At 31.2% G+C, this 25,001-nt stretch overlaps 2 protein-coding genes across 3 annotated transcripts in view; one reads left to right on the plus strand and one right to left on the minus strand.

Moving 5' to 3' along the window:
• Positions 1-3,029, minus strand: part of LOC143082997 (CWF19-like protein 1) — a 39,633-nt gene extending 36,604 nt beyond the window's left edge. For both annotated transcript variants that reach the window (XM_076259081.1, XM_076259080.1), the window contains exon 1: positions 2,967-3,029. In XM_076259081.1, the coding sequence (XP_076115196.1) occupies positions 2,967-3,016 (50 nt within the window). In that variant the 5' untranslated portion in view covers positions 3,017-3,029. The remainder of the gene's footprint in view (positions 1-2,966) is intronic.
• A 129-nt stretch (positions 3,030-3,158) lies between these two features.
• Positions 3,159-25,001, plus strand: part of LOC143082999 (dynein axonemal assembly factor 3-like) — a 46,522-nt gene continuing 24,679 nt past the window's right edge. The window contains exons 1-12 of the mRNA XM_076259082.1: positions 3,159-3,332; positions 9,160-9,210; positions 9,861-9,955; positions 11,264-11,357; positions 13,538-13,631; positions 14,433-14,496; positions 16,358-16,440; positions 17,016-17,109; positions 17,762-17,884; positions 21,994-22,116; positions 22,705-22,825; positions 23,119-23,214. Coding sequence (XP_076115197.1) covers positions 3,266-3,332; positions 9,160-9,210; positions 9,861-9,955; positions 11,264-11,357; positions 13,538-13,631; positions 14,433-14,496; positions 16,358-16,440; positions 17,016-17,109; positions 17,762-17,884; positions 21,994-22,116; positions 22,705-22,825; positions 23,119-23,214 — 1,105 coding nt within the window. The 5' untranslated portion in view covers positions 3,159-3,265. The remainder of the gene's footprint in view (positions 3,333-9,159; positions 9,211-9,860; positions 9,956-11,263; positions 11,358-13,537; positions 13,632-14,432; positions 14,497-16,357; positions 16,441-17,015; positions 17,110-17,761; positions 17,885-21,993; positions 22,117-22,704; positions 22,826-23,118; positions 23,215-25,001) is intronic.

Raw genomic sequence — 25,001 nt, forward strand, 5'->3', positions numbered from 1 at the left:
GTTGTTTTATCAGACTAACTATCTTGATACAGAAAATGTTTTTTTTAAATAACCATGATCTGTCGATTTTAAGAGAGTTTATAAGGGAATCAGTTAAAAAGTTAAAGTTCTAAGTCATAAAAGATCATAAAAAAGTGTATGGTTAAAATTATTTTCGAAAATCTAATTTGTTCATAATTCTTTTATGTAATTAACTTATTTAAATAAATTCGGACCTTCCCTTATCTGATCACCAGCATGGCTTAAGGTATTACTCCCAAAGGTATTGTGACTGAGGTGACACGTCCAGGTATTCAAGCGATTTCCTGCCGGACTTACAAGTTCATGCATCGTTTCACTTCTGAGGGTATTGATCAGTGTACACGGCCGGTAACTTTCCATTTTGAACTATTATAGGTGTATAATATACTGACATGTCTGTCTTGTGTGTCAGATAGTGATATCCTAGTCATCATACAGATTGACAACTCATGGTCCGATATGCATGTAATATTTGCCACATGACCATTGATGACGCTCATAGTTTTTTCTACCATCATCACCACATTCTTTAATATTGCTGTAAACATCGATGGTGCACACCCAAACAAAATGGGAGTTATGTACCTTCAGAGCTTCTCCGTGATATATATTGTGAAATAATATAGACTAAATTCGGTATTGAAGTGAATCTACATCTCACAAACAGGATTTTTAAATAACGATTTTGAGTGAATACCTATCAAACCAATATAAACGTAGGGCATTTAGTTAGACAACTCTCCATCAAAACAACAATTTATAAAAGTAAACCATTATAGGTCAAGGTACAGACTTCAACACAGATACTTGTCTCACACAGCACAACAATCTATAAAGGGACCCAAAATTACTAGTGTAAAACCATTTAAACGGGAAAACCAACGGTTTAATCTATATTAAAAAAAATGAGAAACGAGAAACACGTATAAATTTCATAAACAAACAACAACTTCTATATATTTACATCAGATTCCTGACTTAGGACAGGTGCAAACATTTGCAGCGGGATCAAACGTTTTAATGTTCCGTTTACTAACTGTGCAGAGTCAGACATGCCACTTATTCATTCTTGGAAGCCTTCATATTCCCCGTATGAAGATGGGAACTCTTTCTGACAGTATAAAATACAAAAGCTTGTATGGTGATTCTGTTATTTATCTGTACAAGTGGTTGCATGTCCTCTTCTTATCCAACAAACAAACTAACAAAACGCTACTAATCTGCTTTCTCTGGAGCTCATCCTCAATGGCGCTTAAATGTCAGGAAACTTACATGTATACTAGTAAGACTGTTTCAAGAAGAATGATGTAGGGACGAACTATTCTAAAATCGTTAATATCAGTTAAACATGACTAAGATATACCTTTTATTACAACTACTGTATTACCAATTTGGATTAATGACGGCTATCCTGTTCAACATTGCACAAATATCATCATAGAATTTTAAAAAAAACCTTGTTAAAAAATCCTCAAACAACATAATGTATTAGCTTGCCTTATATTTATATTGTATGTATATCAATAAATAAACGATAATTGGTATTCTTTTCACAAATAATTCGTGTAAATAATTGTCAAATGAATTCAATTATATAAGAATGATACGTTAAAAAGAAACTAAAAAAAATCATGCATGTTGTATGTTGTATTTTTTTTAATTACATGTAAAAAACTTTAAAACTGAGATAGTTTATACGATTGTTAGCATTTAAACATCGCAAGATTTAAATACAAGTTAAAACTTATGGAATTCCAGTAAATTATATGGGGACGAAGTAGAAAAATCAATAATAAAAAAAAAAAAATTGGGAAAATTTCCGCAAATTATCATTGTACTAACGAACTCAAAATCGTTCAATTTTTTTGATGTCATGTTTTGAATTCACGCATCTGCGCAGAAATCTACAATGTACTTCCTTTTTTCGGTCTCGTTTGTATCAAACTTTGAGTAAAATATATATTTATCAGTCTAGTATAAAATAGGAAGGAACACAATACCAATTTCATGGAATCGCGTCCCCCCCCCTTAGGCAGTCAGTGGGCCCCCTCTTATGAAAATATCTAGATCCGCCACTGACGCCACTGATGCCTGCCTCATATTATTAAACAGATGTACAATGGTATCTCCCTATCAAATTGGGAAATATTACATTTTTTTAATTGAAAGATTTTTTAAATCATATTTTAATTTTATGTTAATTACCTCAAAGAAAGTCATCAAAAATTGTGTCATTTTAATTTTATTCACTTTCAGAATTACGAATCTGAATTTAATTATTGTATCTTTATTCTCATTGTGTATTAAATCTTAGTTTATTAAATATGGCGTACTCTTTCCGTTTATCCTTTCCAAATAACAACATTTATACCTGCTTGAACAGATTTTTTTTCATCAATTTGGGAATTGAATATTTTTATTATAAAAAAGAAAAATACCATACTCCCTCCTGCCTTTTGAAGTTCAATGATCGTTCCCTAAACATTTTCCATCAGAACTTATCATTTTATTCTAGACAAAAACTATATGTTAATGTACCCTAGGACATTCGTCCTGAACATGCATGAAATATTTGCCACTGAACATTAAGCAACCAACAACCAATCAATAAGACAATATATATATAGGACATTGTCTTGGTATAAAGCTGGCATTTAAGGTAGCACCTTCCTGATATTGTAATTCTAGGTTTCCGAATTTACTGTAACTAATGCCGAAATAACTTCATTAGGTGGCGATTTCCGCTTTTTTACAGGTGCCGATTTGACTTGTACAGTCTTTGACTTTGTCACAGTTCGTCGGTCTGACACTGCGCTGTTTTGTGTAATCAGGTAATCTGGTAATAGTATAGTAGTCTCAGTGTCTGAAGGGACGGCAAATTAAAGGGTTAAGCGAAATTCTTTCAAAATAGCATTTTAAACCAACACATTCAACAAAATATTTACATTTTTAGTTGTGTTGACATTTCTACTACTTTCACTGGGCGCAGACACATTGAAGGACCGCACTTAAAAATCATATAAAATGATCATTATAAACAATTTAAAGTTTGTTTGAACGAAAATGAATTTTCAACAAGTAAAGATACTAGAAAAAATCATAAGATTTAGATATTTATAAAAAATAAATAAATTATTTACTGCGAAACTTGTTTGTTTACAAATGGAGGACACCGAGGCGGCAAGATTTAACATGTCATAGAAAAAGACGATGATTTCATGCCATTCCATAACATTATAAGACAATGACGGATCAGTTTGGTACAATCACCTGGTGGGGGTTCACCCCGGCTCTGGATTTGCAAGATACAGGTGGATAACATTTGATTTTCGATAAAGATTAAAGACAGTGTGTTCCAAATACTAGAATGTTCTAAATCCTCTCAAAATTACTACCATAACTAAATGAGGCTGCATACCCAATTATTTTCTGTTCTCTTTAATTCTAGCAATACTTCATTAAATCTGTATATATCTTGGTATATTCTTTCAGCAATATAAAATTAGAAAATGTGTGATTGCCAATGACAAAGAGACAATTTTCTCTCCTCCTGAGAGACCAAATGACATAGAAATACACTACTAGAGATAACCTTCAACAATTAGCAAAACTTACACTGCATAGAAATCTTTGAAGGGACCTGAAATGACCAATGGTAAACAATTTCAACGAGAAAACTAATGGTCAGCTGTCAAGCTAGTTTACATAGATATAGGAAGATGTGGTGTGAGTGCCAATGAGACAACTCTCCATACAAATAACAATTTAAAAAGTAAACCATTATAGGTTAAAGTACGGCCTTCAACACAGAGCCTTGGCTCACACCGAACAACAAGCTATAAAGGGCCCCAAAATTACTAGTGTAAAACCATTCAAACGGGAAAACCAACGGTCTAATCTATATAAACAAAACGAGAAACGAGAAACATGTATATATTACATAAACAAACGACAACTACTGTACATCAGATTCCTGACTTAGGACAGGTGCAAACATTTGCAGCGGGATTAAACGTTTTAATGGATCCAAACCTTCTCCCTTTTTCTGAAACAATAGCATAACATCACAACAAAGAAAAACATACGATAAAATATCAATTGGCAGACTTAACTCAATAAAAAAACGTATGATTAAACAATGAACGAATAAATTTGATCTGCGATATCTGAATACAAATGCACAGTTAATTAAATATTAGAGACAAACATTCATGACCAAAAAGCTAACAAACAAATTCAAACACAGGACATGACTGAGAAATATTTAACCAATCAATGTTCACTTTAGAAAAAAACCGGTTTTTTTATAATCTTGAAGTTTATACAAATGTTGTAAGAATAAGTGAAAAATTAAAGATATTACAAATAATCAAAGCTGGTGTACAGACAAGATCCATATAAATAAAAAATAACAAAAAAGCATTATAAACAGTATCAACAGGTCGAATTAACAAGAAAATACGATTTGAGAGTACTCGCAGTTACTGACAGCTAGTTAAAAGCCAAAACCAATTAATAATAAAAAATCATGCATCAGAGACTAAAATCGACTAAAACACATCACAGGGATTTAGTATTTTAACGTCATTAATAGTCAAAGAAGACATGACTTGTGCAATGCCAAAAATAAATGTATCGACAGGTAGTAGTATAGTGAAGAGCGACTTCTATAGAAATAAAAGTTAACGTGTCTGTGTCTCTATACATCTCGCCTCAAAAGATAATGAAATTTAGTTATGTTTTAATTTGCTAATGACAATATCAATATTAGTGCCAATGTGAACTATATTCAGAGATCTTATTACAATATTGGTACGATAACCCTTACTTATAAGTTTGTTTAAAGGTTCGATGAGTTTACAAGGATCACATAGATTTCCTCGCTTTAAGTACAATATTACCATAAAATTTAGGATGTGAAATACCATTTTTAATAAGCTTTCTACAGGTATAGCCAAATTTACTAATCAAATCTTTGTATCTATGAAAGAATTTAGTAAAAGTTTTAAGTAATATGTTCAAAAAATAATAAAACAACATGTTATATACAACAACATATGAAAAACACAGAATGCAAACTCCAGTCTTTAAACAAGCACCTACAGAATATATCCGAGTTAAATGTGTTTATAGTGAGAGCCCAACCTTGGATCCACAAAACCTGGGACAGTGGTCATGGTGGTGCAACAGAACAATACAAGAACTAACTGTAAAAAAAAATTAACAAGAAAACACAAATATGTTAACACTTTCACTTCTGAATTTATTTTTTTCGCGGGATTCCCTGGCCGAAATTTATTTGCACAAGCTGTTTGCCTGACTGGGATTAATTTGACATGTGCTTCAGCAAAAACGACCTTGTAGTTATGGTCATTGAAAACTCGTCCACCGTAGCGAGTTGTGCGGTCAAATTTTGATAAAATGTAGATAAATATCATAGGTTGAGCGTCAGTAACATTTCTTAAGCACACGTGTGTTTTAAAATTCTATTTCTATGAGCTACTGAATTATTTTCTTTCAAAACCCGTTTTCGTTTTCTTGGCAAAAATACTTGTAAATCGAGACTGTCGTTCACGTAGATTTTGGCCGCCATTTGTTTACGGTTTCGAATGAAGAAAGATAACTCGGGCTCGATAACGGAAAATAACTCTTCCAGACGAGTTGTATAATAACCCCAGCGTTGATGTGCGATTACTGAACTAATTCAAAAAATTTTTTAACCGCAATAATAATCGATGGAACTTCTTTACTTTATGACTTAACCCCAGTAATGCCTTAATTCTTCCACATGTGAATGAGATAATTTAAAGCTTTCCAATAAATAAAAGTAAATGAACCCAAAAAGTGATTTTTTTTTTTAAAGTTCTAAATCCATGAAATTTCCAATAAATTTGATTTGGGTCATGGGGGTTGTATAATATAAAAAAATATTTAAGCATAAATAAATGTACTACAAATAAGAAAATATTCAGCTGTATCTCAAGATAAAGAGCCTAGTGATTTTTTTTTTTTTTTAGATTGTTGAAATTAAAATCTGAACTATGTATTCACAATTTAGGATGTATAAGAAAACATAAAATTGACAAATACATCAACTGTTGGTTGTTAAAGCAGCAAAAATAAATACCAAAAGCTGACAATAAATATTTTATAAATTTATTTTCATCATAGTTAAATTTATTAATCATATGCAGTAGAGGTAAAGAAGATAATATATGCAGACAACTACTGGGTACTGTTTTATTTAAACTCATGATACATGTATGTACACACAGATTCAAGTCGTTGAAAACTAGTGCTGAAAAGGATTTTAAATACATCATGTACATGTTTTACTGCAAAATGCAGTTTTAAAATTCACTGATGGAAAGCTACATCAGGGAGCTGATATAGTTTGTAATAACATTTGGAAGCTATGAAATTTATTTTAGTTTATAATGCTCCGTACTCGTTGAATAGGAGGATTCATATTATAATTTTTGATTTTGAAACTGAGTGGGGACAATGGAAACTATTTTTTTTATTTTCTGTTTATATTGTTGGGTTATTTAATAGAATGGTTTGTCAAAAAGTGAATAAAAATTACTTGAGTGAGGTTGTTATACTATAACCATTGTTACCAGTCTATTAATTAATCTATTACATCCATCAGCAAGTGGTTCTCACATATAAGCCTAATATATATTAATGTGGTATGAAGATACCTGCTTATGTGTCCTAGTCCCATAAACAGTGTTAATTTAAGAAGCTGACTTACAAGGTAACAGCTACAAGACCCTAATGTGGTCCCATTATCCCATTTCCAATTTGATCAGTTTTTTCTCTTACTCCTTACTACTACATGTATATGACTTGGCATCTGAGAGAAGAAGCAATTTATGGTACCATTTGAAGTCCCTTTTTGAACACAAAAAAGATGTTTCCTAGTGTTAAAAATGGTTGCTTATATTGGCATTACAAATTGTAATAAACTTTAGGCACTGCCGCACTGGTCATTCATCTTTTGTGTTTGTGTGCAACATGAGGGGGAAGTTCTTCCTCATAATTTCCAAAACAAAAAATTAAACCCCTATTAATTGTTTTCAGAAACATACAGGAACAGTATTATTTTACAATAGTAAATGATGCCATCTGAAGATTAATTAGAAGCAGCAGACAACACCTTATGTTATTTCACTTTTGGGAAAAAATTACTTCCCTTCAGCAATTTTTTTCTTTCTTTTATTCCCTTTCCAATCTGAAAAAAATAATTTTGCCTTCCCTTCTAAAACAAAATATATTTTTTTTTCACTTCTCTTCTTTGACAATGTTTTTTCTTTTTTTAAAATGAGAAAGAAAACAATTTGTTACATAAAAATAATCATCTTGGCAAACTTGCCAACAGTGTTTTTCAAAACAACTTTTAAAATTTTTGTATGCTGAACAAGACTTTTAAAAACCTCTGTCACAAGACGAGATACATCATGGAAAATAATTTATACTCGATTAAAATACGAATAAGATTGCAGAATATTGTCTCATCTTTCGAAACTACTTTTGTGTAAAATAATAAAGCTATGAGATGTAACAACACGTGTTTTTATGAACCGCACTATTTATAGACTCAGCTGTCAATTTTGTCAATATCCGGTTCTATTTTAAATGAAAGTGGACTTTCGTTTTGTCGACCTACATACTGCAGTACAGCCTTTCAATGAAAAGAAATAAAATCTGTAGCACTACAGACTCATGAGAGTGTCTAAAACGATGATAAAAGACTCTGACTCAATCGGTAATGAAAGGTTGACTGTCAAACGGCAACGAGAAATGATAATTTACAGTCGTGCACCTGATGGCGACAATCAAAGTCTCGATTTCAGGTTGTTTTACAAATATCCTTCTCACAACTCCAAAATATACGAACAATCATTACTTAATTTGTACAAGTTAAACGACTTTCATGACCGCAGGTTAAGTTTTCTAACTGTTTCAACTCGAAATGAAACTCCTGACCACGATTGTTTATGATTCCGCCATTTTGTTTTTCACGAGGTTTTTTTTCCTCAACAATCTTTGAAAAAACATATTTTAACAGTGTTTTTACGCCGGATACTAAAATATCGAATGCATTTGGTGCTTATCATAACATCCATGGAGCAACGGGGCCAAGAAACATGTTTAAACATTATTTTTACTGTTTGCACTGTGACCGTCTAAAAATAGAAATCTATGTATCCTTAAGGATACATTCGGCATCTACACCGGTGTGCCAAAAGGATACATTTGGCGTGGGTGTGCCAAAAGGATACATTCGGCATGAAAGGGTTAATTAAACAACAACCACTCAATTACAAACTACTGGCACAAAGTGTGTAGGGGTTATACATATTTGTTTTGGGGTCCTTTACAGCATGTGTTGAAGACCTACAATGTATTATGTTTCTGTTTTTTTTACAAATTGTGACTTGGATTTGAATGTTGTCTCATTAGCACTCATACCACATCTTATATCTATTGTCAGTTTGTGGGTGACCAACCCTCCCTTTCCTCCATTATGACGCTTTTTGACGCCACCCCCTTTCCTCCATAATGACGCCTTTTGCCGCCACCCCCTTTACTCCATAATGACGCCTTTTGACGCCTGTGTAGAACTTCAGTTGAAACGCTTTGACTACAAAATGTCTGCATCAAACTTTAAAAAAATTGTATCTAATATAAAAAGAAAATTCGTGAGAATATCTGACTTTTTTTTATTGAAAAAATCCTATGCGAATCAAGTATTTTAAAAAAAAATCTCCATGGAGTAAAGGGTTAATAAAGTGGATGAAAGCAATTTTAAGGCAACCACACATGTACAGCTTCCAACAATGAGAAATAACCATACTGTAGTTGGCTATGAAAGGCCCGACATACATGAAATGATTCAATGGAGAAAAGGAGAAGCCTTATTTATAACAAAACAATTTGCAAAAAAAAAAAAAAAAAAAAAAATGACACAGATGAACCAACAATAACCATGATAACTACTGAACTACAAGCTCTTGACTATGGACAGGTTCAGCTTAAACCATTCCAGATTCATTGTAAACTATTGCAATTACCTTCAGGTGAAAACATCTCTATGTCAACAGTCAATTTATTCTTTTTATATATTTACAGATACGATCTCAGCACTGAACAATTTGAAACTAGATACAGACGAAGGAAAAGGTAAAATAATTATATGTTTTACAGGCAATAGCAATGAAACTGCTGGTGCTATTTGCACAATCATCTAAATTTCAGGTTTAAACTGTATCTCTGGCCTTGATCAACATTTCTACTCCTTCACTTTTTTTTTATCAAAGAATCTAAAAAATCGGCCATTCTTTCAATATAATACTCATTTTATCTGAATGACTTTATTAAGTATATTAAAATGATTTTGGTTCAATTTTACATCAGATGTGACCTTGAGAGGTTATATCGTTGTTATGTTGATCCAGAAATTTCCTTGCGGTTTTGGCTGATAACTGAACATATTTGGTATAAACACACAGATTCATGTTCAAAATAACATTCCTTATCGCTTGTAATAAATTCATATCTTCAATGAATACTTATGAAAATATTTTTTAAGAAACATAGATAAATGATATGAAAATGTATAATTTGCACAAATGCAGTTACTGATACAAATTTGTACTTTTAATGCATTTACAATTTTCATTGTCACTTATATTAAATATGCTTTTGATTGTATTTCTACAATTACATTAAATATACTTTTGAGTGTATTTTTACGGATACATTACAGTTAATTTACTTTTGATTGTATTTTTACAGTAACATTAAATATACTTTTGATGGTATTTTTACAGATACATTGAATATACTTTTGATTGGAGCAGGTGATATTAGACATGTTTTACAAACCATCGCCAGATCATATAGACACAAAAAACGGAAATTACATGTAAGGTTCTGTGTGCGTTTAGTTAAATGAATTCAGCCAGACAAATAAATATATACTATTTCATTATGGGGATTGAACTCAAAAAAGGATTTAAGGATGTACTTAGGTGAGGGTTTGAAATAAGTGTCAAATGTTCGGACTCCTTGGTGTTTTTCCATGCGATACATGGTAAAATATTTTGCCCCATGACACTTATTTATCTTTTATCATAAGATTTAATAGCTTATAAAAGGTTATTTGGCAAAATTTAAGCAGATTCTTGATTTTCTGTCTTTCGGTTTGAGACCCAAAAAATACCAATGCAAATATAAGGTAAAAGTCAGTCATCCTTTTCCCACCATATTTTATAAATCAAATATCTCGAAAAGGAGCTCCATGATGTATCCATATTTTTAGGTTATATTGATCCTTAACCAATACTCTTCCAGCTTAAAGTATCAATTTTGAATTCTTGATTTATTTAATTTTACCTTTAATCACCTACATTTGTAAGTACATCCTTAACTCTTTGAAAATAATCTATTTCTTAATATAACAAACGACGAGTCTATATTAATGGAATTATCGCAAACTTAAAACGAAATGTAGGCGTTAAGAAATTGGTTGATATGACAAAAAACTTTTCTGTAGAAAAAATAAGACAACATTGGAGGCAAAAAAGTAGAAGCATTTTTAAAATGTTTCACTTGTTATACAGTCTATCATTTGGTCATATATAGAAAGTTGTCTCATTTGCGATCCTACCAGATCTCCTTTTTATTTTATAGACTAAAATATCAAGTGTTGTAACAAGGTGGCACTGTTGAATTTGTAACATGCGATGTTAAAAAAATAAAAATCTATTTTGTGTCAACCATTCTCATAGATATAATATGTAACACCGATCATACATCTGTTCTGTTATACATGAATGCTTAAACCAGGTCTACCTAAGTTAGTATAAATTTCTTGTCATATTGCGACAATGACACAAAGATAGCAAAGATTTTGACCGCAAAATGTGTACAATAAAAATGTTCGTCAGTTTTGCAGGAATTTTACTCAAGAAAAATAAGAAGATGATCTTTAAAACTACAAACATGAAAATTAAAAGTCTATAAGAGAAAATAGTAAAGGAAGAATTTGTTTGTTCATAATTTAAAAAAAAAAATGTTTTTTGTAAAAGCACTTGTGTCACTTACAGTACTGATTTTTTAAAAGACTTCTATTCAATATTAGCCTTTGTCTAATTAGATGTGTTTTGTAGTTTCTAGTCTTGTGATGAAGTTGTAATATATGATTAGAATAACAATTTTATCTTTATTTCAGTTCTACATCATTGAAACACAATGTGAACTTTACTGTAGAGACTTATTGTTTATGTCATTGTTTCTGGAACCACCAAACAGAATGGGTTTACAAGGTATGCCATTTTTCTGTCATAATTTTCTGCTTTTAATAAGGTATGCTTTCACACAAGACTTTTTAAAATTTATGAATGTAATTGAACCTTTACTGTATGAAATTTTATTTGTATGGAATGCTATTGTAAAAATCACCTTGTAAGACATGCATGTATCAGAAAAAATAGAGAAACCACTAGCAATGAGAAATCATATCAGAAGTTAAAACCTATGAAACAATAATTGGGCAACACAAACCAACAATGTATCTAAAGGTTATTATACAGTTTCAATGAATATAAAAAAGATGTATGATTGTTAATTTAGAGGACTCTAAATGACTTAAAAGTAGGTCACTCTGACATAATGCCTTTAATATTGAGATATACTGGAATTGCATACATGTAGCCAGCTATAAAATGCCTTGAAATGACAAATGTAAAACACTTAAACAAGAAAACTATAGTATTCATACCGTCATGTAATGTCTAAATTGCCTATGTCTAGTCATATCTGACGACACCAAGTTCATAAGGCCAGGATTTTTTAATTTGTTGGTTTACGGATCCGCCGACCTGATTTTGCCGATTTCCAGAATAAAAATAAAATTGACTTTTTATGCTTTTTTATTCCCGCCGAACCCAACAAATTCATTATCCCTGAAAAATAATTAAAAATATTCTTTTTTTTTATGAAATGAAATGCAATAATCACTAACAAAATTGATAACACTTTCTGTAGTGAAAAAATAAAACTTCCAGTTTACGTTACTAAAAATAGACAAATCAATTATAACTGACCTTGAAATGTCGTTTGCGCAAATAATTTTGCAAAACGAAACCTACGTTTAAAACCAGTTACACAATAAGTTTGTTTCCCGTATTTGTCATCAGTCCGTAAGATGCATCATTTGATAGAAATAGACGGACAGTTGGAAGACATGAAGTTGAAGGACTGAATATTAAATAATCATTTGGAATTTTCTTGTTTCATAGATAATAAAAAAATATCGTCCATTTGGATAAAAAGCGCGAATGCATGACAACAGATTAACCCGATATTCTTGTTTTTCCAGTGGACGAGTTTATTACGTTTTTGACATGTGTGTTGAAACCTATTTTTGTACGACGTTCTTTATCAGTTTTCGTGCTTGAAGATCATAATTTACCAAGTTTTCTGGAATTGATTAAGAGATATGCGAATCTGTTTTCTTGTCTGTGAAATGACGATTTAATGTTGTTTTTGTCCGTGCACCCCCTTTTTTACGGGAAATTATTAGAATGTCATGCAATGTTTATGACAGCTGAGTAATAAAATTTCATCGAACTAAAATCTAAGAAATGATGACAAAATAGCATAACAAACATATAATTAGAAAGGTGAAATTTATATTTATTTTGCCTATATTTCTGTCTTGAAAGATATTTTTTTTCTTTTTTTTCCCGACCGACCGACCTGACTTTTTCATGGGTAAAATCCGTAAACCAACAAATTAAAAAACCATGGCCTAAATGAACTCACTAAAACGATGGACATGGATTTAGTAAATTACAGATGAACAGCTTTTAATTAAAACTACTGACAAGGCAAGGTTCCTTACATCAGCAAGTGGCGGAGTTAAACAAGTTAAAGTGAATTCTTGACTCCCTATTGTAATAATAATTTGAATAACTAAAGCTACAAAGAAAATGCAGATTAAGAATAGGTTCTGAAAAAAAACCATTTACTAATACATGCATACCCGTAGCCAGGGGGTTCGGGGGGTTCGGACAAACCCCCCCTTGAAACCAAATAAGCACTGTTAAAGTCAACGTTCTGTTCAAATTGTGACTGTTAAAGTCAAGTTCATGAGTCCAAGTAACCCCCCCCCCCCCCCCCCCCCCAGATTCCTGGCTATGGGCCTGCCATGTAGTAGTTGGTATTCAATAGAATATAGAGTATCCAGTTTTAATAATCACAATTCTTGGTATTTTAATATAAAAGAATTCTCAGTTTCTAAAGCAAGCTCTAAATTATAAAGCTTGCCTTGGACCCCTGATAAGGAAATTGTAGCTAAAACTTATATGTGTTGTCCGTTGTTATAAGTATATCTTAATTTTATACAGCAACATCATAAATAGTGCATAAGAACATGGTATTGTACAGTGATTATAGTAAAGTTATATATATATATAAACTAGATTTGATTTTTTTTTGGTAGAGAAAACAGAACTATTTTTAGAACTATATGGGAATTTACTTGTAAGGCAGCAGTCCATGGAATATGTACAGAAGATGTCAAATGAAATGATTAAGTATGTAGATATGTCTCCTTTTTGTTCATTGGAAGGAGAAAATCTAGTACATGCATCTAATATTTCAGGTTATAGCAGTGGAATCTATATATATTTCTAACTTCTTATATGATTTGCATATCAACAAATACTTGAATGTGATTGGACTGTTACACTTTCTTTATTTGGTTTACACTTCAAAAGACCATTAAGCAGAAACTAGTTTTGTATACTATGCAATCACTGTGTTGATTTCTATGAGATATATTTAGCATGATACACACAAAAAAAAAATACAACCAAAAAAATCCATTAAAGCAACAATTTTTTTTTTTTAATTTAAGGATTAACATACCAAAAACTGAAAATATGAAGAAAAAAAAACTAAAACACACTTGTTTCCAATAACCGTAGATAGTTCAAAGGGAAGTTCCAGAAAAAGGCTTGACTGCAAATTGAATATGAACCTTACTTTGTGCTAGACTTGCACATGACAAAGATTACAGTACTAGTGTGCAGATAAATTTACCATCCCAACTTAGACATTTTAATAAGACATCAACATGACCAGTCTTTGTTCTTACTTGTACATTGTAAGTAACATGCACCTAAGCAGCAAATTTGAGTTCAGTATTTGTTTTGAACTCATGAGGATCAAACCTTTGACCATCAACTTTTTAAGACAAGCATGCAACTGTTATAAAAGAAAGTCAGTTGATTTATAGTATAAGACAGTGCCATATTGATTAATGTGTTCACATATACTTTTTTTATATAAGAGAGTTAATTATGCTCCTTAAAATTTGCTTTTGTTCATTTCAGGATGGTTACAGATTTTGATTATTTAGAGAAAAAATTACCATTTATAGATTTATCACAACTTAAGGTAATTGCAATACAGATCATTTAAGAATACAAATTTTCTTTAGTTTTGCTCTAAATTACAAAATACTATGATATTATTATGTAAGTATTTCTGTATTGGCCTTGTTATTGGTCCGAGGCTTGCTGTATTGGCCTGAGGCGAAGCCGAAGGACAATACAGCTGGCCGAGGACCAATAACAAGGCCAATACAGAAATACACGTAATAATATCTTTATTAATTACTACAGTGTTACAATATTTTTTTAATTTCATTTCAAAAGAGATAAATATTTTTACCTTGAAGTGGAACTATCCAAATCTCAGTTTGTTTCTTTTTATTAGATGCAGGTGTCTTCAGCATTTTCTCATCTGATGAATTTTTCTACCCTTTTCAGTCACTATAAAGTGTTACAACTTAAATTTAGACGCAACACATAAATAGTAATTGGAAAGGTACTGCCATTGCATGTGTTATGCAGAAACTAATTTAAAATCGATGTGTACAATCGTGAAATTATGAGGTCGTCAAGAAATGAACTTTGTGATAATCTACTCGTTCCCCAAACCTGAAATAGTTGTATCGTCTGCCTTCAAAATACCTTTTAAATGAATGTGACCGTCTTTCGCCTGAAATGTATGCCATACTGACATTTTCAGCATGTTTAAGATAACTAAATGACAACTGCGTCTTCAAAACAACTGTTTACTTTCAGTTTGAGTTTATCGTGACTTTCGATGTAAAATCTAGAGAAGTTCTGAAATCCTGCACTTGTGTCAACTCGGCCAATATAGAATAACTCGGCCTATACAGAAAAAAATCTATATTGGCCGAGTTATTCTGTATTGGCCCAATTTACACATTATATTGCATAGGCAGTTTTCATCATATTAAGTCCAATAACAGTGTAGTTAATTAATAAAAAGTATTAAAACCACAAGGGTTGGCTAAGATATAGCAATATGATAATCAGAACATCTCCAATTGAGAATAAAGCAATGCTGAAGAAGAGTGTCATTTAGGAGATAACTGTATTGTATTTTAAGCTCTGACGGAATCAATTGGAGATTTGATGGTTGCAAATTAAGTTTACTGGCGACGCGTTAGCGGAGGCAGTAAACAGGTATTTGCGACCATCAAATTGATGCCGTCAGAGCTTAAAATACAATATTGTTATCTCCATTCTAATGAAACTGACAGAAAACAACAATAAAACATGTAATGAAAATCTTTCATATGCCGTCTGCGCTTGCGCTTACATCCCATAGCATCAATTGTCAATTGATGCCATGTAAAAATGTGACGTTATCCACTGAAAATGAATGTTACAAACATTGTTGCATTAGAATTAGTTATGATATGTATAAAGACTCTGACTCATCTAGATGGAATAGGGACATTGACTCTGATGCCTCCTTTAGAGAGACTAGTGCTGACTCTCTGTACATTTTTAAAGGACCCTTTAAAAAGTTGGAGTTCTTTAATTGGCCTAATGAAAATTATTTTTTCTTACTCAACATACATTCCAGTTATCATTTCCTGCAGTTTATCACAGTCAACCCTCTTTACAGATTGTAATAATCCAAGTGTATTGAATGTTAATTTGTTCTGGTCCTGAGGATGTATGAAATATTTGCCACTATAGAATAGGCAAACAATAGTCAATTATCAAAGTTTAATGCTTTTTTCAAATATTTCAACAATATGAAAAATTGAAAAAAAACAATGGTTACTGTAAATCACTACTGAATTAATAAATTTTGTACTGTTATATTTTTTGCAATTGTAAAAACATTAAGATGTTGGGTTTCTAAATATTTAAAAAAAAAATTGTACACATTAATTCTTTATATTTATAGCATGACATTTTTAACTTATTTTCAGTTTAAAGAAAGAGATTTCATGGAAGGAATATTTAAATTTTGGAGAAATCCTGATCCAAAGCTTTTTGATGTAGAAAAAATGTGGTATGTTAAACTCAGGTCAATTATGTAAATTTGTTGATTGTACCTTTAGCCTTTCATTAAATAAATACTTGAAAGGAGTAAATAAAGCATTTGAGATGTTTCATATATTTTATATACACCTGGTTTTATGTTATTAATATGTTTTAAAAAGTAGATACAGTAGATACATGTTTATGAATATTACTTTAATGTTTTGAAAAAAGAAACTGAAGGAATTGCATACCTCACTCTTTAGTATAGTTTCAACAGACTTTCTACTTTCATATGCTTACTCTGATATAATTGCAACTGGTACCTGTTTGGTATATTTGTATGATGTATTGTGTCTGTTATTGTGGATTAAGACAGAAACTTCAAATACAAAATGAATTTATGTTTATAAGGTTTTTATATGACCGCAAAAAATTTGGGATCGTATTATGTTGTCGTCTGCGTCATCCAAAGACACATTTACTTTCCGGACAAAGCAATTAATTAAGGATTGGTCTATTGACCATGTAAGATTAAAATAGTGCTGTGAGTGGTGTTGAACACCAATCAATCAATCAATCAATCAATATTGACTTCTTTTACAGGGACTTACGATTACAGCGAGATTTAGGAGTACGATATGACACAAGAGATAATGTATTTGACTGGGACTATCACATGAGATTAATAGAAAGAGAGGTGAATATTTGGTGTTTATTTTTAATTTGAAAATTTAAGACTATTTGGGTAAAAAAAATTATCAAAAAGTTGTTTCAGTAAAAGGAGAAGACACTTAGGAGTCACCTTCGATAATAAGTAAAAAAAAAAAGACAACACCATGGCCCAAAATAAAAACTTAAGGCAAAAAATTCATGACGCTTTAGGCCAAATTATTTATTCGTCTTAATACTTTCATAAATTGTGAGATACTAATTTTTATTAAATTTATTGAAGTGACAAATGAGTAACTGGTTTATATTTTGAATTGAGTTAAAAGAGCGCAGTTGATGGAATTATTTACCATGTAAGCCCATTTTGAACCAGATTTGCTAATTAAAAATCAGTTATTGATTAGGGGATGTACGGCAAGCTGGTGGCTAACAAACAGTTTCCGTGCAATAACTCCTGAACCGTTCACCCAAAGCTTTTCGAATTTTAATATGTTGTTACCTTATGACCAGATGGAGATCAAGTTTGATATTGACAATTTTCACTTTCACCATTCTGGAGTGATATTAAAAAATGCCAGGACAAAGTTAAAAAATCTGGTTTGCTGTCTCGCTATGACAGCTTCTTGTTATTTTATGTATTGTGATATATGTTTACATTTTCAAGCATATCTGCGTTATAGGGAGACATCATACATGCACGAGAGTACAAGAATTGGAGGAAATATGGTATAGCTTATGAACCAAGAGATGGAAATTATGACGTACCTAACCGAACCCTGGCATCTGGTGTTCTTGTTAAACATGTATGTACCAAAAACAGTTTATATACCTGTTACTCTAGTCACAAAAAATCTGAAGATAACAATTGATCGTAAGTTATACTGAAATGTGTATGACTTACAAATTTTTGGCTCTTAAAATTTTCATGAAAAGAGCTTCTCAGTCTGTTCTACAATATTGAGATTACTTTGTCTTATCTGATTGGATAGCTTGATCTCCAAATTATAGGCAGTGAGCCAATTGTCATTCTGTTTTGGCCACATTTAAATGTAGTCCAGGTTTTAAAATCATATTTTTCAGTGGAATACCTATTTAAGGATTGATAGTCCTTTAAAAATGTATCCTTATCAACATATCTCTTGTTTGGGGAATAATCTGATCCTTGATTCTTATTAAATCTATCCCTATCATCATACAATTCATAACTTGGTCTCCTACTAAAATGTGGTTCTCGGCATCTTTTTGGAGTAAATTTTCTATCTACTTTATAATCTTGAGTTTTCAATATAGATTTATCCCTTACAGAATCAGCATAGGTTTCAGATAAAGTGACAAATGATTTTAATGGAGTACTAAAATTGAAATCTTTTTCATGTCTATACTTAACTTCATTTTTATATAAAAATCTGTCAGAATGCTAAATTTTTGCTTTTTTGATTCATAATTATTATGCCCCACCTACGATTTTATGCTCCACCTGCGATAGAAGAGGGGCATTATGTTTTCTGATTTGTGGGTCCATTCGTCCGTCTGTTTGTTCGTCTGTCCTGTTTCAGGTTAAAGATTTTGGTCAAGGTAGATTTTGATGAAGTTGAAGTCAGATCAACTTGACACTTAGTATACTTGTTCCCTATGATATGTTCTTTATAATTTAAATGCCAAATTATAATTTTGACCCCAATTTCACGGTCCACTGAACATAGAAAATGATAGTGCAAGTTTCAAGTTTTTGGTCAAGGTAGTTTTTGATGAAGTTGAAGTCCAATCAACTTGAAACTTAGTAAGCATGTACCATATGATATGATCTTTCTAATTTTAATGCCAATTATATTTTGACCCCAATTTCACACTCCACTGAACATAGAAAATGATAGTGCAAGTGTGGCATCCGTGTACTATGGACACATTCTTGTTCTACTTAATCTAAGAAAATGTTTAGAAATTGATAAAAAAAAAATACAAATATTTATTATTTACACAAATATATAAGAATTGTCAGAATATTCTGAAAAAAAATATGTAATAAGTTAAATAATAAATCTTCACAATAAAATAAGTTTTATTTAAAATTTCCTTCTCCCTATTTTTTTTTTTTAATACTTTGTTCGATATTTTATATAAAAATAAATGGCAATGTGTCTAACGTCACAGTACCAAAATTGCACCGAGTACCCAAATTGCACCTATTTAGCAAAAATAGCAGTTGAAATCTTACAAGATTTCCTAGAGACTAAACAATTTGTATTTTAAGTTTTGATACTATGCACGTCTTTCAACATAGGTAAACATATTTAGATATACACAAATTGTTCACAGTATTTAGCAACAGGTGAAGCGTTTACTGAAAAAAGCAAAATGTATGTAAAAGGTCGCCATGCGACGTCATCTTTTTAAAATTAGCAAATACTATATGTTACAAGTGTCCATTTCTTAAAAAATGAAGAGTAAGCATGGACTAATATCCAATTGTTCAAAATATTTGAAGAAATTAAAAAAAAAAAGCTCTGTTATTCGACTTTTGACAATGCGAATTTAAACATGGATGCAATTTAAGTACTCCTCATTACAGAATCGTTAATGGTTTAGAGGTTAGTTCAGACCAATTTTTCTATGATTCCATATGGATTAAAAATTAAATTGGTGAAACCATATAGAAAATAATGACACATCTACAAAATAAACACATAATGGGAACTTTTGTCTATAGCGTATATAAACGTAGGTTAAAAAAGTTTCAAAATAGGTGCAATTTGGGTAAGTTACGGGCCATAGATGCTCACACTTGTAAGTATACAAGAGTTGTCATCCACATACAGATTTTAAGACCGTTTTAAGATTATGAGCATTGTGTATAAGTTTTAGTATTTATAGTTTTATTGTTGAGCCTGAAACTTTTGTTGCAGAAAGCTCAACATAGGGATAGTGATCCGGCGGCGGCTACGGCGGCGGCGGCGGTGTTAGCTCACTTCTTAAAAGCTTTATATTTTAGAAGGTGGAAGACCTGGATGCTTCATTCTTTGTATATAGATGCTTCATGTTACGAAGTTTCCGTCAGTCACATGTCTAATGTCCTTGACCTCATTTTCATGGTTCAGTGACCACTTGAAAAAAAAGTTAAAATTTTTTGTAATGTTGAATTCTCTCTTATTATAAGTAATAGGATAACTATATTTGATATGTGCGTACCTTGCAAGGTCCTCATGTCTGTCATACAGTTTTCACTTGACCTCGACCTCATTTCATGGATCAGTGAACAAGGTTAAGTTTTGGTGGTCAAGTCCATATCTCAGATAGTATAAGCAATAGGGCTAATATATTCGGTGTATGGAAGGACTGTAAGGTGTACATTTCCAACTGGCAGGTGTCATCTGACCTTGACCTCATTTTGTTGGTTCAGTGGTTATAGTTAAATTTTTGTGTTTTGGTCTGTTTTTCTCATACTATATGCAATAGGTCTACTATATTTGTTGTATGGAATGATTGTAAGGTGTACATGTCTAGCGGGTAGATGTCATGTGACCCTGACCTCATTTTCATGGTTCAGTGGTCAAAGTTAAGTTTTTGAGTTTTGGGCTTTTTATCTAATACTATATGCCATAGGTCAACTATATTTGGTGTATGGAAATATTTTATGATCTTTATGTCAGTTGCGCAGGTTTTATTTGACCATGACCTCATTTTCACGGTTCATTGCACAGTGTTAAGTTTTTGTGTTTTGGTCTATTTTTCTTAAACTATAAGTAATGGGTCAACTATATATGTTGTATAGAAGCATTGTTAGCTGTACATGTCTGCCTGGCATGTTTCATCTGACCTTGACCTCATTTTCAAGACTCATTGGTCTTTGTTTAGTTATCTTGGTTAATGTTAAGTTTATGTGACAGTTGTAATAAAGCTTAGCTTTATACCTAGGACTATCAACATAATATCAATGATTAGTATAGAAGGCGAGACATTTCAGCCTGTGCACTCTTGTATTATATGAATCAACAGAAATGATTTTGAATTATCGAGAAGAAAAAGGATTTATTATTTATCTTTTATAATACATGTTGTAGTTCAAATAAAAATGGAACTGCAAAATGAAAAATACCTGAATATATTTAGATATCACAGATAAAATATATACCTTTAAAGTTGGAAAAGACGATACAATTGTATGCTCATTAAACTATTTGTCTTATTTGTTTTCTTTACTAATAGATAATTGCTATAATTAAATGTTCCATAATGTTACAATACTCATAAATATTTCAATTGATTCTTTTACTCATAAGAATTGTAACAATAAATTAAATATCTAGTGAAAGAAAATGTTATCAATCTGTTATATGCAAAGTTTGAAACATCAGAGAGACAATTATTAACTAATGATTCTTCATAAATTATTGTTTAAAAGTGACATATTTTTTAGTACAGCATACAGAGAGATTTTGAATTCACGAATTATTAAAAGAAATAATATATCCAATAAAAGGTCATCAGTAATAAGTACCTTTTTTGAGACAGTTCATTATTACTTTGATAAAATATTACACAAGAGTTGCCACAGAAACCTGAGGCATGAGGCATATATGAAAGGAATTTATTTTCATTTTGCTGCAACGGCATTGAAATTTGATCATGTGGTTGCGTATAAAAATTAGTAAACATCAACCTACAATTTTATGGTTACAAACATAAAGTTTAGGTGGCCAGATATATTTCTTCTATGTGATTGTATTTTATATGTTTACCTCTTGTTTTACATGTGAAAGGGACAGAGCGTTTTTGAATAAAGCATATATATTGTGAGTATAATAGTCTAGGCACAACAACAGTCTGTTGCACTGTGCAAATTGTTATAAAGTACAATTATTTTATTTCTTGACTTATTTTTGTATCACTACTAAGATTATGACTTATTTTACAGGAAGGAGAGAGGTTTGCCAAGAGAGGATTCTGGGGTGATATGTTAGTTAGTCCATATATTACCTTTGGTATACAGTCAGAGGATAAAACTTTGTTTAAAAAGAATAATAATATGTATGCTAAAGTAAGTTTATAAATTAGAGTTATCTCCCATATAATATTAAAAAAACAAAATGTGGTATGAGTGCCATTGAGACAACTGTCCACCAGAGACCAAATGATGTAAAAGTTAGAAACTATAGGTCACTGAAAAACCTTCAATAATGATCATCATAGTTATTTTTGCTTACAATTATATATTTATGATACTTATACTTTTTTATTAGGATGTTTGCAATATAGGGTTTAATTTGTATATATAAAAGAAACATTTGTTTACATATTTTTTATTAAAAATGGTGAACTCATCCTGTTAGTTTTCTTAACGATTTTTTTTTTAACTTATTCCTTCGTTTAAAGATATGAGGCAAACAAGAATGTAAGAGAAGTTAAGTATCTTGATGAAAGTTTTATGACTTATGTCAATGAAATCTAACATCTTTCTGCAAAATGGATGAAGCACAAAAATTAAAAGAAAATAGACAAACTTGCTTGCTAACATCTAATACTGGCTTATGACAATACAACGGTTTTGACACAATTTAAAATAATTCCTTCATTCAGTCAAAATGCTTTATTAAAAGTCTGATAACTTTACAATTACTTTTTTCAGTTGTCGTGGCATGTGTCAGAGTTCAATATTCTGTCTTTGTTACACGAAATAATTAACAAAGAGAAATATGTACCGCCACAAATTGAGGAAGCGAAAGAAAAAAAATCTGCCACTATAACAGGTATTTGTATATTTCCCCTAAAACATTGTTCTAAATTTTATATTTAATGATGTCAAACCGCCAGTCATAGTTTTAAAGTAAGGGATTTATTTCTATTAAAAAAGTAAGTAAGTAAATAAATTTGATTAAGAGTCGGACATAAATTATGTACAAATTTGCACAGTACCACAAACTGAGGAAACAAATGAAATTTAAAATAGAGATTTAAAAAAAAAAAAATTGTGATGTTTGTCCAAAAATATTAATTGCAAACACAAACATACAGGACAATTTTATTGTTGTTTGTTACATAGAAATTACTGAAGAAGAGGAAAATGAGGAAGACATTAAAGAAAAATCTGAAAGCACAGATACTGCATCACAATCTAATCCTGCTAAAGATGAATATGGTAAGTTATTGTAGAATTCATATATTTTTCCTTTTTTGTCATGTCCCCTTACAAGACTGGTACATTATTGTATTTTGCTATGTAGCCATCCGTCCATGTGTGTTCATGTCATTATAGACTTGCACAGAGATATTAAATTTGCATAAGGTCAAAGGTCAGCATAATTACATGTCATGTTACTTCTACAACAACTCAAATCCAACAATTCTTAACTCAATTCCTCATTGATTCTACAACAACTCAAATCCAAGCAATTCTTAACTCAATCCCTCATTGATTCTACAACAACTCAAATCCAACAATTCTTAACTCAATCCCTCATTGATTCTACAACAACTCAAATCCAACAATTCTTAACTCAATCCCTCATTGATTCTACAACAACTCAAATCCAACTATTCTTAACTCAATCCCTCATTGATTCTACAACAACTCAAATCCAACTATTCTTAACTCAATCCCTCATTGATTCTACAACAACTCAAATCCAACTATTCTTAACACAATCCCTCATTGATTCTGCAACAACTCAAATCCAACTATTCTTAACTCAATCCCTCATTGATGTATACTTTGTGCAGAAGCAATGAATATAAAGTTTAAAGTCTTTGGTTTTATTGACTTTGGCTCAGATAGCCAACTTAAAAAGATACATGATGGCCTTCTTAAAGGTTTTAGAACGTTTTGATTTTTTGCCTTCATTCTGGTTTGGTTGGACTCTTTATTATTTGTTTAACTCCATTGTTCAATTTACTGAAAGAGTTGTGTATTAGCTTTGTTGTCTCAAGAAATGTAGGGCAATCTGTACCATGTGTTTGTCTATCTTTGTATGTCTATGCTTTTCTTGGAGGGGGAGGGTAGGTTTTTGTGGTTGGTGTGTTCTGTCTTTTCTTTCCATTATTTTGTATATATCCTATGTAAAAATTTAAAATGTATGCATTTATTTTTGATTGTTGAATGATAGATATACAAATGTATAATGATAGTTTTGAATTAAAAAAAAATATACATGATTAAACCTGATTTAACTACAGGTTTTACTTTGCCAAATTATAGGCTAAGATATATTCCAAATGGAGAAATGCCCTCCTTCCATCTCATTCCCAAAACATCTGAAACAAAATATTGTGATTTCATGAATTTTGCTTGCAGTTCAGTGCAGAAAGGGCAATGTGCACTTTATATAGTATTCATAGATCAAATGACTTAATGGGTTCAAAGACCTGTTGCCACTTTAATGCCATAATAAGCATAAAATAATCCTAACCTATGTCATGACCTGCATTACCATATTATGATTGAATGGTTACTGTAACAATTGAAAGGCTTTGCAATACTAGGTCATCCAGTGAATCATATGAACATATGCATTTAATGAACGCCCACAAAAAAAATCTTCTGAGGACGTTAGCTTATTTGTACTGCTCATAATATGTTATAGTTCTTTTTTTTTTAATTTTGTATTTTTGACATAAAGACAGAATATTTCAAGCTTGATCTACAGTTTTAAGTATCACCTATAAGATATCTCCTTTCAAGTCTATTCTACTATAAATAGAAAACATGATAAATGATATAACTATAGTTTTTGTACCAGTTATGCATTATTTAAATAATGTTTACTGGTATGAAAGCCACTTCATTTTTATGCACCTGTCCTAAGTCAAGAGACTGTTGTTCAGTGGTTGTCGTTTGTTGGTGTGGGTCATAGGTGTTTCTAGTTTCACATTTTGGTCTTGCTTGACAGAGTCAAAAAAGGAGACATAGGTATGCTGTTTCTGGCAGTG

The sequence above is a fragment of the Mytilus galloprovincialis genome, chromosome 7 (assembly GCF_965363235.1).
Source record: "Mytilus galloprovincialis chromosome 7, xbMytGall1.hap1.1, whole genome shotgun sequence".
In the NCBI taxonomy this organism is placed as follows: domain Eukaryota; kingdom Metazoa; phylum Mollusca; class Bivalvia; order Mytilida; family Mytilidae; genus Mytilus; species Mytilus galloprovincialis.